This window comes from Pleuronectes platessa, chromosome 6, assembly GCF_947347685.1.
Source record: "Pleuronectes platessa chromosome 6, fPlePla1.1, whole genome shotgun sequence".
Lineage (NCBI taxonomy): Eukaryota > Metazoa > Chordata > Actinopteri > Pleuronectiformes > Pleuronectidae > Pleuronectes > Pleuronectes platessa.
In genome coordinates this window covers 22,412,160-22,428,663 of record NC_070631.1, presented here as the reverse complement: position 1 = coordinate 22,428,663, position 16,504 = coordinate 22,412,160, and the positions used below count along the sequence as shown (strand labels likewise).

Sequence of the window (16,504 nt, the reverse complement as noted above, 5' to 3'; positions counted from 1 at the left end):
CCCACAAACACACACACACACACACACACACACTTACTGACAGAAATAGCGGGTGAGGCGGGCCCCACCAAAAATAGCCTCGACTTCGCATAGACCTTCAGGACTATTGTTTTCCTGCTCCGCCTGCCTCTCTCTCCCATCGGCTGCTCACTACACTGTGGCACCACCTGCTGTCAATAAGTCCCTAAAACCACCACTGCTGCTGCACCGGGCAGGGTGGTGCCATGATCACCCACCTCCCCTGATCTGCTGCTGCACCGGGCAGGGTAGTGCCATGATCACCCACGTCCCTTTTGCTGCTGCTGCACTGGGTCGGGTGGTGCCATGATCACCCACCTCCCCTGTTTAGCTGATGCACCTGGCAGGGTGGTGCCATGATCCCCCATCTCCCCTGTTCTGCTGCTGCACCGGGTCGGGTGGTGCCATGATCACCCACCTCCCCTGTTCTGCTGCTGCACCGGGTCGGGTGGTGCCATGATCATCCACCTCCCTTGTTTAGCTGATGCACCTGGCAGGGTGGTGCCATGATCCCCCATCTCCCCTGTTCTGCTGCTGCACCGGGTCGGGTGGTGCCATGATCACCTAGCTCCCCTTATTCAGAGGAAAACCTGGAGCAGTTAAGTTTCCATTTTTAACCCTTGAGTGCTGCAGACTTCTCTCGTACCTTTACTCACCGGACTCTGCAGAATATTTGAGGTGATATTCTACATTAAAGAACCTTCATATGTAAATGTTTTCAAAACTACAAACAGTTTGTTATCAGTGTTCCGCCCTGTGTGCTCAGGTGGAGGACACATCCATGGAACGAGTGAGCTACTGTCTAGTTTATGGCCAATCAAAGAACAATAGTATTGAAGAAACGTAGATTATCTTGATGTGGGTTCAGGTTTCTGCAGTGAACCATAGAGCATCTTTAAAAGTTACAAACATGGACACAGAATACAGAAAACATACTTCATGATTTTCTGCCAGTGTGCTAGTGTCCAGATATAGCTGAATATTATACATGTATGTTGGGGGGAAAAAGCCTCTATCCACAAGAATAGGGTTTTTCCACGACCCATACTGCATCATTCCACCAAGTTTCATGTAGATCCAAACCATTTAACTGACTAACTAACAGACAGACAGGGATGAAAAGATAACCTCCATGCTTGTTACACACCCTGTTGACTAATAAGATGAGTTACAGTTTGTGTAGCAGTCATTTCCCAGGAACTTTGAAATGTGATGTCACTTTTGGAATCAATTCCGTTAAACACTTTCAATTATGTTTCACAATACGAAAAAACTCACAGTCTCACATTCACTGAGGACCACAACGGAAGACCTGAGAAAAGTGGAAAACTGAGAAATGACTCTTTAAAAACAACATTTTCACATCCTTCGGAGCAGCAGGAGAAAGTCTGTCGAAAGGCCCCTCACTAAGGACAATATCCAGAGAAGCTACAGTGGAACTAACAACAATGACATTCTGTACCGCTGAGCAGACTGTGTTGAAAGCTTTACTCATTGGTGCAGTTTAAATAAGATACGATACCTTACGTCAAGATGACAGCAGAACAATACGATATGATACGATAGGACGAAAAGAGACAGGACACAAAACGTCAAGACACAACAACATAATCTACTCCAACTATGGGAAAATGTACCGTGTTACAGCAGCATAAAGGGAATAGAGACCTATACACTTAGTCAAGATAATACGTATGTAAAGATACAATATAAACACAGGGAACTGTAAAGCAGTATTGCACATATATGATATTGAAATTGCACTGGTCACAAATGATTATTGAACAGCTGAATTAGATTATTAGAGTATTAGAGTGATATATATATATTAGATTAGATTAGATTCAACTTTATTGTCATTGCACAGTACAAGTACATATACAACGAAATGCAGTTTAGCATCTAACCAGAAGTGCAAAAAAAGGCAGTAAAAGTGCAGAGTATTGTGCATAGTGGAATATGTAAATAAATAGGAAGTACAGTTAGAAATATAAATGGAATATGAACAGTATTAAGAGGTAAGGTATGATATAAGAATGACGAATACACTATGAGCAAGATAAATATATAAATATGAATACACTATAGGTGGGATAGGTGGGATAATACAGTAGTAAGGTGCAGTGAGGGTTGTACAATTCACTGTATGTCCTAAACTATGTGGAGCTGTAATGAGATTAAAACTGCACTTACTTTGCAGCTTTGCACATGTACTGTAGGATTAAAGATTAAATCACGATAGAATCTAACCAAGTCTGTTATGAAACCACACACACCCATGTTCTCCTGTAGTATTGAGTATAGTCTGTGCAGCACATTTTTCTGCCTTTTGATGAGCGGATCAGTTTAAAATGTAGCAGAGGATGTTTTGGTGAGAGAGAGGAGAGCAGCAGCCGTCCCAGGAGCAGCCCAGAGCTCCTGCAGTTTGTAGGAACCAGAGCGTGTCCGGCATGTCGTGTACGGAAAACAAGGGTTGGAAAAGCGTTTGATTAAATGTGGAAAACCAGATGGTGATGCTCCCAGCTCCCAGTGGAGGATTCTACTGTATGGAAAAGCATTGTGATATCTGTAACCATGGTGCAGTGTGCGCACAGTCCCTGAGCACACTGATCACGAGAAGCTCTGCTTGTGACAGAACCTATTAATCCTGCAGTTATTTACCCAGATCTAATCTAATTTAGAGCGGTATGTTAAGTGTTGTGTTTTCACAGTTCCAAATTACATTATCACAATTACACTTTACAGTGGATTTATCACTACTGCCACATTTATCAGGAAGTTACTGTAAATGTTTATACTGTCATTTACTTGACAGTTGCTGCCAGTTCATTATTGTGGAAAACACAGTCAATTTAATAAAATGTATAAAGAGTTCATAACTGTATATTACATGTGCAGAGTAGTAAAGAAACTGACAAAGCTCTGTCTGAAAATAAGTAAGAAGATTTTACCAACAGAACCAGAAACCTGGTGGAGGGCTGCAAAATGGATAAAGAAAGAACCCATAAAAAATAATTTTGCAGATCCAGGATATTTTTTAAATACTTTCTTTCAAATATTCTCCAATTTCCCAGTGAATAATTCACGGGTCTTGATTAAAAAAGAACCACATTTAGGGAGGTGATAACTCTGATGGTATGGAATTCGATGCAGCTTGATTTTCAGTTTCAGGGGACGTTTGGGCCTTGGTGGAGGTGGGCGCCCTAGAGTGTCACCCTAGTTGTAAAATGTGGTAAAAGTTTAACGAAGCCTTCGCCAACATAATGTTAATGAAGGTTGAATCATTATAGACATTGTTCTTAATGTTTGGGAGGTTAGACAAAATGATTTGAATGTTTCAGATTATTATTATTCAAGATTACATTTATGATATTTTTTATTCTTTACCACTTTCTGTCTTTGCAGGCACAAATCTGACGCTCTTCATGTTGTCAGAAAAGCAGGAAACAAAGCTTCCTGTCTGTGTAAGCGCAAACGTTATATGTGACGCACCACAGGATCATTCTGTCAGTTTCACATGTCCGAAAGGTTTCCTAGAATCATGTCTGTAGCCACTTGCTTCTCGTCCATCCCTGCAGTCACATGTCCTACCCTGAAGTGTGGTCAGTAATTACACCGTTCTCTGTTTATTCATAAATCCAACATTTTCTGATAAGTTTAATTCTCCGATTTTTTTATTATTATACTTCAACACAAAACCTTCTAAAAATGTCGATTATTTAAGATTTTTACCCACAATAAACCATTTTCAAAAAAATTCTAAAATTAACTCTATTTGCATTGTATTCTTTTTTCCAATTTGAGGCAGAAACTGACATTTCTTGTGAGTTTCACCGGCACTTCTCAGTGTTTTTCCCCTTTTTTTTAACGGTCCTTTTTGTTTCCACCGAGCCAGTTTATGTTTTCTGTTCTCAGCGTCAGCTCGGTCAACACCTGATGTTTCAGACCAATACTGAAACCTAGAAGCGTACGTTTGTCTTCGGCTGGCGGCCCTGCAGCGGCCGCTCGCTCAACCTCGGGTGCCTCTGAGAACAGGGGGGAACCCAGCACCCTTCCCAGAAACCCTCAGTGTGTGGGTGTCAAGAACTACATATCCATGTGCTTGCGTGTATGTGTGCAATATTATATGTGAGTGTGTGTGAGAGTGTCTGTGCACGTGTGTAAGTGTGTGTTGTATGTGGTGTGTCCATTCAATTACACAATCTACCATGCAGTCTGAATCACATCCGGTTTCAAGCTGAAAATAACAAAACCACAGTGTGACAGAAAAGCAGTGCAGCAAGCAACCGCCCACAGGAGTGTGGAATACAGACACACAGACACACACACACACACACACACACACACACACACACACACACACACAGTCTGGTCAGTTGGTCTTCTCCACAGACAACTGTTATTTTAAAGTAGCTTTCTTTAACAGAGATAGGGCTTACATCAGTTTATTTCTATCTTCAAATTTCGAAAACCTAATGCGTTTTTCAATAAGCGTCGACGTGGTGTCCACAACTAAAAGTATTTAGATTTACATTTCTATAGGGGGGAAACAAAACTACAGTATATCGTATCGTAAGTAACTGCAAAATGCTAATAATATAATATTTATATATTAATGACTACTAAGAAACTCACAATAATCCAATGCATCTCAGTATTTGTAACGAATTCTCATTTCACTGCTCAACCCTATTAGGGCTAAATCAACAAAAATTAAGCATTATTAGTAATATAACATTTTCTTGATCTGCAGCAGTACCATAGCCTTGCTTGACTACACGTATAGATACATACACACACACAACAAACAACCACCTATCCATGCATACACTATATGCACATATGGTGTCTATATGCATACAAACACACCCACCCTCCCCCAAGCCCCTTCATGTGACTGCAAGATCGATTAACCTTTAAGAATTCCTTGAGTTTAGGTTTTGGTCTGTTTTAAGTTAGATAGGCAATGCATTCCACGTATGCTGCTTCAATTCAGAAAACGTTTGAATCAAAATGGATTTTTTATTTTTTATTTCCAGTCAAACTCTAGAAGTCAAGTTTTGTCTGAAGTTAAAAACAGTCCGTGTGAGGTACTGTATGTAGATTTTTTTCTTCAGAACTTTATAGAGCAGGATGTGGTCGTGTGCTACATGACCGCCTCCCACCTGCAGAGACGTGCTCCTGCTGCAACACAACAATCCACACAAGAAGTGACTGAAGAACAAAACCAGTTAAAATTCACGAGCGCAAATTGACACAATCAGAACGCACAAGGCAGGAGTCTGTATTTTGTCTTTTTTTTGTGTCGAGGGACCACAGCTGGGTGTGGAGCCTGAGCCCCAATATTCCTTTCATATGTGTCTGTTGAGCCAAATATTGAACCTATTATAGGTTAGTTTATGATGCATTCGGAGACACAGGCATTCTCAGAACATACAGTCACTTCATGAAGAGCACAGCCTGGCTGGTTGAGTGTGTGTGTGTGTGCTGAGCGCTGAGCCTTTTCCATTAGTGTGTCTGATACTTTATCTCCCATGTGCGGACAGTATGGCGTTGTTAGAAAACACAGCCGATGCTCTTGTATAAACATGAATGAGCCTCTTTTACGTAACAAAGCGGGGTATGACCCTTATTTCCACTAATTATGAAACAGCGGTCTCAGTAAGCTGTCTTAACACAGTTAAAGCGCAAGCATACAGCCGCTATCTGTGAAAAGGAATTAGCGGGGATAGAGGTTTTAGAGAGAAGGAATGAGGGAGTGAAAGAAGAAGGGAAGGGGCTAGAGAGATAAATTAGCTGTGGAAGAATATAGAAGAAGGTTGGGAAGAGAATATGAGGAGTCAAACAGAGAGGAAGAGAGGACAAGTAGACAAGAGAAAGGATGAGAGAAACAGAGAGAGCGGGAGGGAGAGAGGGAGAGAGGGAGAGAGAGGCTGAGAGCACTGTAATAATGTTTGGCCTTGGTCTGCCAGTGGGGTCCTTCCCTGTAAGAAGCCAACAGGAATGTGAGGAATGCTGCATGAGAAGAAAAAAGGAAGGAGCGGAGGAGAGGGGGAGAAACAGAGGAGGATGATGGGAAAAAAAGAAAAGCCAAGAAGGAAAGGAGAAGTAGGAGGAGGAGGAGGAGTGGGGACTCCAGGGTGAGATGAAGATGAAGGCAGAGAGTAATATGAGGAGGGGAGATGGGTGTGTGTGTGGGGGGAGGGGGGGGGGGGGTAGGGCTTATTATCTTTAGTTGGCTGAATAAACATAAGAACAAAGAGGATAAAAATAATAAGGCTGGAAAATATTTGGGAGGAAAAAGCGAGGGTGCTCTATTTGTGTGTTTTTATTTTTTGCGCTTGCGGATATTCATGTATGCACGCGAGCGTGTGCGTGTGTGTGTGTTTATGTACTTTTATTCATGTGTGCTGGTGTGTGTGTGTGTGAGAGAGAGAGTCTCAGGGCGTGGTACTAAAACTCAAACTTTTCCTTTCGAAAAGGTCTCCTCGCCAACAATCTCAGTAGCAGAACATTTTACAGCTGCAACATCCTACAGAACTTTTTTTCAAATGTTGGACAGATTCTTTCAATAGTCTGCCTCGGTCTTGTGGACGGTCAGTTGATAGTCATGAGACACGCACACACATAGACTTGCTCATCAGAACGTAGGCACTCAAACTGTGTGATTCTCCTGCTGCTTCATGCAAGATAAGGTGGAGGCTACGGGGGTATTTAAAGAACTGAGTGAGCAGAATGCTGCGATTGTAGAAAATTACACATTTGGCTTCCAGAGAATGAACTCATTGAAGTCGTAGCTGCAGCGCTGACCTACAAAAACAGAACCCAGTGACTACAAACACAGTTAACACTAGTGTCTATTGTTTTGGCATCTGCTTGAACACATAACAGGTATTTATGGTCCAGAAATGTATAATTTATGTGGCAACAATAACATCTGCAATAACTTGAGGATTGAACGCATCACATTTCTTACAATTTGTCTGTCATAAAAAGACAACCAACACAAATGATCAATTTAAAAATATCTTATGGGCCATTTCTGAAATCTGTATTATATATTGCTTCTATATAAATTCATATTTTTTCTATAAATTGTGTTTATATTGCTGCCTTGTCCGACGATCTGAGACTCACAGAAATAAGCTCTAAAAAGATTTTCTTTCTGGTGTCAGTTGTGTTTATCAGTTGTGCTTTTTTATTAAAACCCTGATACATGTCAGTGTGTTTAAAAGAAGCTGTGACTGGTAAAGGTCACGGTGGTAATCAGTGTTACTGACGCATTGTGACCATAAAATAGCAAGTTACTGAGCAAACACAAATGGAAACAAGACATTCATTCCCTTACAAACTGCACACGTTGCATGTTCAAAATGTCTCCAGTGTTTGTGTGCGTGTGTGAGTGTGTGTAGATGTGTGTGTGTGTAGGTGTGAAAAGCAAAGACACCGCGATCGTCTGAAACACTGGCCTTGGTGACATGTGCAGTCCACAGAAACACAATGGATCCGCTGACGGACATTTTCTACAACGGAGCAACAGTGTCATGTGTGCACTCAGCACTAACCAGTGTTGAGAGGTTATGAATAAAGACTTCTTTTTTTTTTCGAGGCCACGTAGAACAATTATTAATGGTCTGCAATATACACATATACCAGTGAGTCATACAATATAAATGTTCAAATGAAATTGAATTATCTTATTGGAAACTCCCCGCGTAGAAATAAAAAAAGTCCAAACACATTTCATTCACGCCAAGAAACTGATGAGCTGACGGAGGATTACTGGGACGTGTGGTGCAGGACCACCACAGCAAAGCCGGAGATAATGGTCGCACCGGAATGAATTACAGCCTCTTTACGACATTCGATCTGGCTCAGTTGAAAGTGAACTGAGGTCAGTTCCAGCGACGACGCAGGCGGAGTGTGTAATGACGGGCTGAGGATCCTTAACACCGTACTGATGTTTGGAGTTAATGGCAAGTTGTTCAAAACACGACGAGAAACCATAGCAACCACAGGAAAATCCCAGTAATATCAACAGCACACACGCAAAAAAACCCGCACAAACATAAGAATGCACCCACGCACACAGGAACCCTCAAAGCGTAGAGTCAAATCAAAACTCACCCTTTTTAACACCCACCGTTCTGAACAACAACAAGCCTGAGATGCGTGTGTGTGTGTGTGTGTTAGTAGAAACACCCAGACGGGCCAAAAATAGCTCCACACCCGTACCCCATCTCTCGCTTTCAAGCGTTCACTCTCATTCTCCGTCTCTCTCTGTCTCTCACTTGTGTCACCGTGAACCATTGGTCGGAAAAAAAGAAGAAGTTCCCATACGGAAAATATCACCCACTTAAGAGTCCGCTCCAATGTGAGAATATGAGACTGAGTATATGATTGCGTGCATGGAGGGGATAATGACTATTTTGGCTAAACTGTTGCAAGAGGGGAAACATAAAGCTTCTCACAAGAGGGAAACATTAGTGGGCTGGAGTTTGTTTACCAGACATGTGGAGCTGATGAGGGAAGTCGGACGTTCATTGAGAATATTGTAGACGGAGAGAAAGTAACGCTCGTGTCCGAAGAAGTCAAACAAACCCTGATCTGCTTTAACCATGGATCTTCATCAGGCTGCATATGTCTGCACATTTTTCAGATGCTGTCCCAACTTCGGACTTCGAGCTTTGGCTACATCCACATCACTATGTTTTCATTTGAAAATGAATAAATCCTCAGACAGATTCTCCTGGCCTCCCAACTACTTTAGAGATTTAGAGCCCCTAAAACAGACACTTATAAACTGTTGCTCATTGGGTCTTTTTGGCCACGACGCAACCATTCGCTGATTCTTATGGGATTATAACTAGAATTGTTGTATTTTGAAAATGCCGTTTTCAAACTGAAACTCAGTGGTAATGATGAAGCCTTTGGTCCAAACCATGGTGGCAACCTGTGTCCCTTTGTTTACCTTCAGGATTCCCAATTACACGTGAAGCAGGGTGTGTAAACAAAATCACACGGACTCACAAGTCGCATGTTTACTGGACTGGCTTCAGTAACCTGTCATCAGATTTTTAAACAGATGTAATTGCAGCGTGTGTTAAATAAGCAAAGCCTGTTGTCTGGGACTTTTTGTGTTTCCCTGTGGCAGTGTCAACCTGAGCTACTTCAGGTCAGCTGCTTAAAGGATAATTCTGATTAATGACGTTTAGTTTCTTAGGTACAACAACACAGTAATCACTAAAGTGAATGCTGAGAGCTGAGACTTTAATGGGCAGAGAACCATGTCCTCAGACGACCAGGCAGGATGTGAAAAAGCCAACGATGGTAAGTATGGGAGGTCAAAGTCCAACCAGGGGATCAGGCTGAAAACCAGTAATAATTTGAATTACCTTCATTTTATAATAAGTTTGGTTGTTGGACTGATTATAGAACTTCTTTGTCATTTTCTTGTCACATCCAACAGGGGGGGGTACGACAAAGCAGTAGATAGGAAAAAAGGAGAGAAGCAGTGAGAGTTGTGCACAGTCACATATCAGAATGTGTCACCTCTCGTTCACTTCCAATCCGTGCGAGCGAAGAGGAGGATGAAACATGTGCTCCCTCTGGCCGAGGCATGGCTTCACGTCTGATCTGCTGCATTCGCTTCGCATTCACGTATGTGTGACCGCGACCCTGCTCTGACTGACTGTTGAGTTGGTGACTTGTTCCCCAACAGCTGTTCACCAACAAGCCTTGTGAATACAGTCACAGGTTCCTACAGCAAATTCATTTTTGTCAAAAAGCAGATTAACTAAACTGTAACGATCAAATTAAAACCTTATTTGAATGAAGATTTAAATCACCCTCCTATGATTGGCCCATTACTGGCAAACAAATCAAGCAAATCAAAAATATGATCTTTCTTTGTTTAATCAGTTTAATCAGTCACAATGTCAACATCTATGTGAGGAGATGAGGACATTTTTCAAATAAAAGTTCAAGTATTTTGCACTTGAGAAAACATCCAGTTGATCTAACGAACAGTGTTGAGGGCTTGGAAAAAAAAACTTGAGCGTCTTGCCTCATGTACCACAGTGAGACAAAGACGTTGGCTGTCACATGAACTAAACCAAAGTCAGGTAGTTTTACACTATACGCCTGTCCTCTGCCTTGATAATACTACAAGACTATTTTCTTGGAGTTTCTTGCATCTTTGTTTCATGATTTGACAGAGAGGGTTGTTTTGTCCTTCAATGCCCCACAAAGCACACAAACACATCTAACACACACTACATCAGCCTCGAGCAGACGGGGCTACAGTGCCTTGCTCAAAGACACTTCCAGCAGGACAGGCAGCCGAGGAAAAGAGCTTACACTACATTTAAAACTTTAAGGGAGGACACTAATTGCAGTCGAGTGTTGAACATCTCACACAGGAGATGATATGATTTTTCGAGTCCACAGCTGGATGACAGTGTTTTTCCAGGCCTCAGTGGGCTGATGTCAATTTGCAGCTGGAATGTAATTAAAATAGAAGGTGCATTTTTTCATAATGTTCACAAGATATGTCACAGTGAGGTGAACTTTGTGACAAAAAGCCGACCTCCAGCTCATCACAGACTCGGATGCCCCTCACTCTCCGTTTGAGATGTGCATGACTGCAGCCTATCTCCGTTACCGACGATTTATGGGGTGAGGCTTCTCTATCAGGAACTCGTGTTTTCTCTGGTGTTTTCAGTGAAAGGTTACACCTCTGCTCTCCGCCGTGCCCTCTGTGGGGATTTAAGAGACGCAGCGAGGAGGAGAAAGAGAGACAGATGGCTTTTCCTCGCAGGATATCCTGTTCTAAGTAGAGTTGCTGGGCTCGGTCTGACCTCCTCACCCCTCTTGACCTCTGACCCACTCGGAGTTTAGGCTCACATCTTTCGCCCCAAATCTCCCCGTGTAACATCTAAGTTGTAGTCTGGCCACTTCGCTTTCCCTCCGTCCAAACTCCTCCATCACACTCACAGGTGTCACTTGAATTTTCTCTCCTTCCTTTTTTCTCTCTGCACCTCTGTCTGCTCCCACTCAACACTTCCAGCCTTCTTCATAAACATACTTAACCAACACAATTTATTCTTATGGGACATTTGGTCGTCACTGGAAAACCAAAAGGTAAAATATTGATGCCGTTTAGTTGTTTTCACACTTTTCTATGAACTAAATTCAAGAGCTACAAAATAAAATAAAAAATATTTGACCACTTTAATTTGATTACGGACCACTGAGCATGAACAGCGATATAAATGGTCACACGGTCTGAAGAATAAAGTGTTGCAAATCCAACCAGATATTTAAAAACAAGAAATACATTTTTTAAATACATTTCAGGTCAGTGGACTTGGGGAAGTCAGTTTAATTTCTGTACAGATCTGCTCTTTCTCTGGTAACCAGTGAATAGAGGGGAGATGATTTCAAGATCTGAGAATATTTGACTTAAGTTTTAACACACAGCTTTCATCCTTGTAACATACATTCAGGGTTTGTGATTATTTTCTTTTTGCTAAACCCACCAACATTAGAAAGACAGGACTTAAAGTGTGTTTAGATTAATGTTTGTTCTTCTTTGATCTGTGGAAAACTTTTCAGTTATTGGATGTGCAATGACACATCTATCAAAACTGAACTTGTTTTTCTCACCACGTGTCAAACGCGATAGTAGAATCTCATATATCTTGGAGCACACGGTCTTTTCCACATTTTCCTGAATGGAAGTGTAATTGTCTCTGTACTCTTGCTGTGCTTCGGCCATGACATAAAGATATGATTACAGCTAATTTATAAAAGATGTTTTGATGACGTCACACCTCCGGCAGTGCTAATGTGAAAACCACAGAAATAAACCAGCAACATCATTATAATAAACTCTGGACTAGAAGAAGAAGGATGGCTCTTTTCTTTTTTTGACTCCGGCCTCTGTTTTTCTCTCATGAACCCTCCCATCCCACAGCAACACTGGAATCCATTAGCTGATGAATGGTTGTTTGTGTTTTTTTAGGCTCAACAGCGCCACCCCTGTCGGTGCGGTCAAAGTGGACGATGAGAAAACATTTGCTGTGATTAGAGGAGAAATTAGCCAATCGTCCTCTGACCTGTGAGCCAACCCTGAGGTCAAAGAAACACGGAGTGGACGACTTCCCAGGTGGTTTCCCATGAAAAGCACCAGGTAGCACATGTATAGTGGGGTCATTGTATGCAGACACAGGACACACACACACACACACACGCACACACACACATGCGCACACACACACACACACACACATGCAGGTCTGTAGCCATGTATCTGTGTGTGCTGGTTGCATAAAAAAGGAATCCCTAAGAGGCCGAATGCAGAGTTTGCCCTGATCGGCTTCAGTGGAAATCAACACTTCCTGCTTCCTGTGGTGAAAAGGAAGTGCTACCGTCGCTGTCCCCTTATCGCTGAACACACAGGCAGCGCAGAGGGAGGAAGGCAGGGAACGAGGGAAGAGGAAGAGGAGGAGGAGGAGGAGGAGAAGGAGGGTGGCCAGACAGGCTAGAAAACAAATGAGACAGTTAAAGAGGCCGATGAGGCTTTGTGTCTCATTTGTATTCATGTATTTTTGGAGTTCTGGCCGAAAAAAGATTTTTCAGATATAAATAAATTATTAAGTGAAATGATAATGATGAAAAGGAAGAGTTAGCAGCTTGTAGCACAGCATAGTGCATCTAATTTAAGAATAATTTATTATGTGTCCTCGGCTCTTTTGCTTGTTTAATCCATTGGTTTTCATCTCTCCTCTAGAATATTACAATACCATTTGGTGACTGCCTGCTTGTTAATATCAGCCACTGAACTGCAAGTATACAAGATCTATTTTTTAGATTCACATTTGCTCCACTACATAAATCAGCAAATATCTGTTCTTTCTACTCCACTGGCTTTCTACAATACTTTGTGTTACACGTTCACATTGTGTTAAATGTTTTAAAAAGTAATCAATATCGAGAGAGAGTAGAATTCGTTGATCCAATCAGAGCAGGCAGGTCACATTAGACCCCGCCTCCTATAGCAGCAGCATCACTGGTTATAAAGAAACACATGTTCTTCTGTTTTTTATAATTAAAGTATTTTTAAAAGCAAGCACTGAATTACTTTTACTCAAGTAGAAAAGTGAATTTGATACTTTACTCTTATGGTACATTTTTGTAATTTATTTGCACATAAATAAAATGTTTGAATACTTCCTCCACCACTGCCTACAGTTTCCTCTTCCATTCTCCCAACAGACCAGGATACAAATCACCCTGAGGCTGCATCCTCCCAATGTATGACAGCACCATCACTTAGCTGCAAGAGTTCAGACTAGCAGCTGAAGTGAGACTATTTGTACAGAAAGCGTGCAGCAAACGGTTGAAGGCCACACAGATCAAAAACCTGTGTTGTGTGGCATTGTGGCAGATACAGGGGGAGTCGTGGGCCCAGAGAGAAGAGGAAAGAGTCAGACAAACAAAGGTTGTCAGGAGAAGAATACACAGTAAAAAAATGAGGATAGAAATAAAATCAAAGTATGTAGCATGCGTCTGTGAATACGAACAAAGGCAACAGGTTGGATGCAATTTGCAGGCGGCTTGTGAAGGAGCACCAGAAAGACGACGAGAAAGACAGAAGGAGAGGAAGGAGAGAGATGTTTGGGATCAGGGTGGAGAAGCTCTCAGCACTTGGGTTTGTCCCAGATGGACACAAGCCGCTCCCTCCCTTTATAAACAGCCGCTGGCTTCTACCTCTCCTCATCCTTTCCCCAACGTCAATCTCTTCTTCTCTGCTTTAATGTCAGCTCTGCAACTCAGCTGCCACTTTGCAGGGTTTCCTTTCATGGACCCTCGGCAGAAAACACGAACAAATTGTCACTCACTGTCCCCCCCCCCCCCCCCCCCCCCGTTCGTTTCTGACAACTTCATCTGTCCCCACCACCGCCGACACCCCCCAAATCCCTGACATTTCCAAAGTCAACACTCCACTAAATGCTGGGCTGACTCACTTCCACTGTGGGTGGCTCTGTTTCCAATTTTCTCACCAACTTAGCCGCCCCACCACCTTGAGAGAGAAATGCTTTGTCCAGAAAACAACACAAAAGTGTCGGCAACCAGACGTGCAGAAGGGGGGACACATTTGTCTGAGTGGCTCAGTGTTAAAGGGACAAAGGCGTGCGTGTAGATGCCGGGAGGAGATGTGGGGCAAAAAACCCAAGCATGTGTCTCCCACTTCTTTTGTGGCTCTGAAATGGTTATCGCTGTTTTCCTTCCTTTCTTTCTCTTTGGGAGAGCGTGGGAGCGCCCTCGGAGCACTGGGAGAAACCACAGGGCTCATAACAACAGGAGGAAGCCGGTAACTTGAGAGACTCTGACCAGGCGGAGAGGGAGAGAGAGGGGGGATGAGGAGGAGAAGTGGAACGGGGGAGCGGAGGCACAGGAGGACGGCCGCAAAATGGGACAAGGAGCCCTTCTCCCTGAAGCGGATCACATCTTTACACGTTTCCACATCCTGAAAACATGACACGTGAGCTCACATGACAAAAGCCACACTGACAACTAACCTGTTGCATTGCTGACTTCACAAACACACACACACACACGCACACGCACACACACACACACACACACACACACACACACACACAGAGTGGCATTCTCACACACCCCAAGCAGGACAACTTTTCCCAAGCAGAGAGCCGCCTTACCAGTCTGTGGTGTGAACATCCAGCATGTTAGAGGGTCCTGTCAGTCATGTTCACATACAGTCCTGTCCAGAGAGAGATCGAGGGCGATGAGGACGACACCCAGACTGCACACACACACACACACACAAACACACAGGCACAGGCACAGTATCAGTTCCCTCTGTCCAACTGTTGAGAAAGTGAGGGGCCGCAACAAAAGGCAACAGAGGGAGGGGGGGGAGGGAGGGAGGGAGAGGCCGAGGTAGAGAGAGAGAGAGAGAGAGAGAGAGAGAGAGAGAGAGAGATATTAACCCCTAAGATCTGACTGGGGTACTCTCTCTCCCTCTCTCTCACACACACACACACACACACACACACACACACACACACACACACATACACACGCACACACATACACAGTTGGTTTGCCATATCACTGACTTCTAGTGTTTTCTCCCATGTGCCAAGAGGAGGAAGGGAGAGCAGAGAGAATTGTGTGTCAGTGTGTGTGTCAGTGTGTGTGTGTGTGTGTGTGTGTCTGTGCGTGTGTGTGTGAGTGTGAGAGTATTTTAAAGGTAGGAGGGACCGCTTGGCTCACTTCCAGACGCAGCCAGCCTGGTAGAAAAAAAAGACAATTGCAGGAAACGCTATATCAGGAGGAGGCAAAATACCTGCACAAAAATAATTAACAGACAGAAAAACAATGACATCCACCATGGAAAAACCACAGCCTGCAGCGTGCGCCGAACAATCACAGTGGAAGCAATGAACAGGAAAAAGAGGCTTTTCTTTTTGTTACCACAGGATATAAAAACCCCACAAACAAGAAAGATGTGAGCAGTTAGTGTCAGAAGTGCTGGTGTTCCTTTTGGAGCTGCAACATCAGATGTACAAGAAAGCAAACTGCTTTTCTGTATTACGCGAAAAGATTCTTTTTTTAAAACAGCAATGTTGCATTTTGAATTAATCGCTGGTGTTTATTCTTCCCATCGCATTTCCTTGTGTGAAATCGCAGGCATGTATAGACATGCATTCTCCATGCAATCAGTCAGCCATGACTCCCACATGAATCTCACCAACCACACAAACACATACACACACATTCCCTCGGCTGTAATCATATCTGGTGATAAGGGCAGCTTCCCCCTGTGGTCGCTGGCTCTCCGGGCTCCGACCACTCTGACTTACAATGGCCCTGTATTCTAAGCCTGCTCTGATTACACACACAAGGAGCTGCATTACACCCCACTAATTCAATTTCCTCCCCTCCGGGTCAACCCCTGTGTGTGTGCGCCAGTGTGTGCTTGTTTGTGTGTGTTTGTGTGTATGAGAGAGTGCATAAGGAGGAACTGATTAAGCAGTTGTTGAAGAGAACAAGCTGCACACAAGCTGTAATAATCTGTCGAAGGGGGCTGATCAGGAAGTTGATCAATATGTTGTTGTTGTTCAGTTGTGTGAATGTATGGCTGTTCTGTGCCATAAGTCAAACTTATTCTACTGTAGTGCAAACGGAAAATCAGCTGCTGATTTCTCATGCCGTGAGAAGTGAACTGGTCCGGCAGCATATTTCAGCCAAGACAGCCAATGTCGACCTGCCATTAGAAATCACTGTATAAATGAGGCTGAGATATGAAGAGGCTCAGTGACAGCTGGATAAGAAGGAGGCCTCATGTCAAGTCTACAAGTGCATTTAGGTTATGAAGCCATTTCATGGTTGGTTTTCACTACAGTGCACTGCTATTCTAAGCTGTGTAAGAGTCGGTATAGTCGACAGCTAA

The 16,504-nt window shown here is 43.2% G+C and overlaps 1 protein-coding gene across 1 annotated transcript in view; it reads right to left on the bottom strand.

Moving 5' to 3' along the window:
- hdac7a (histone deacetylase 7a) overlaps nt 1–14,948 on the bottom strand; it is a 57,626-nt gene extending 42,678 nt beyond the window's left edge. Inside the window, exon 1 of the mRNA XM_053424567.1 lies at nt 14,748–14,948. Coding sequence (XP_053280542.1) covers nt 14,748–14,766 — 19 coding nt within the window. The 5' untranslated portion in view covers nt 14,767–14,948. The remainder of the gene's footprint in view (nt 1–14,747) is intronic.
- Nucleotides 14,949–16,504: the final 1,556 nt, after the last annotated feature.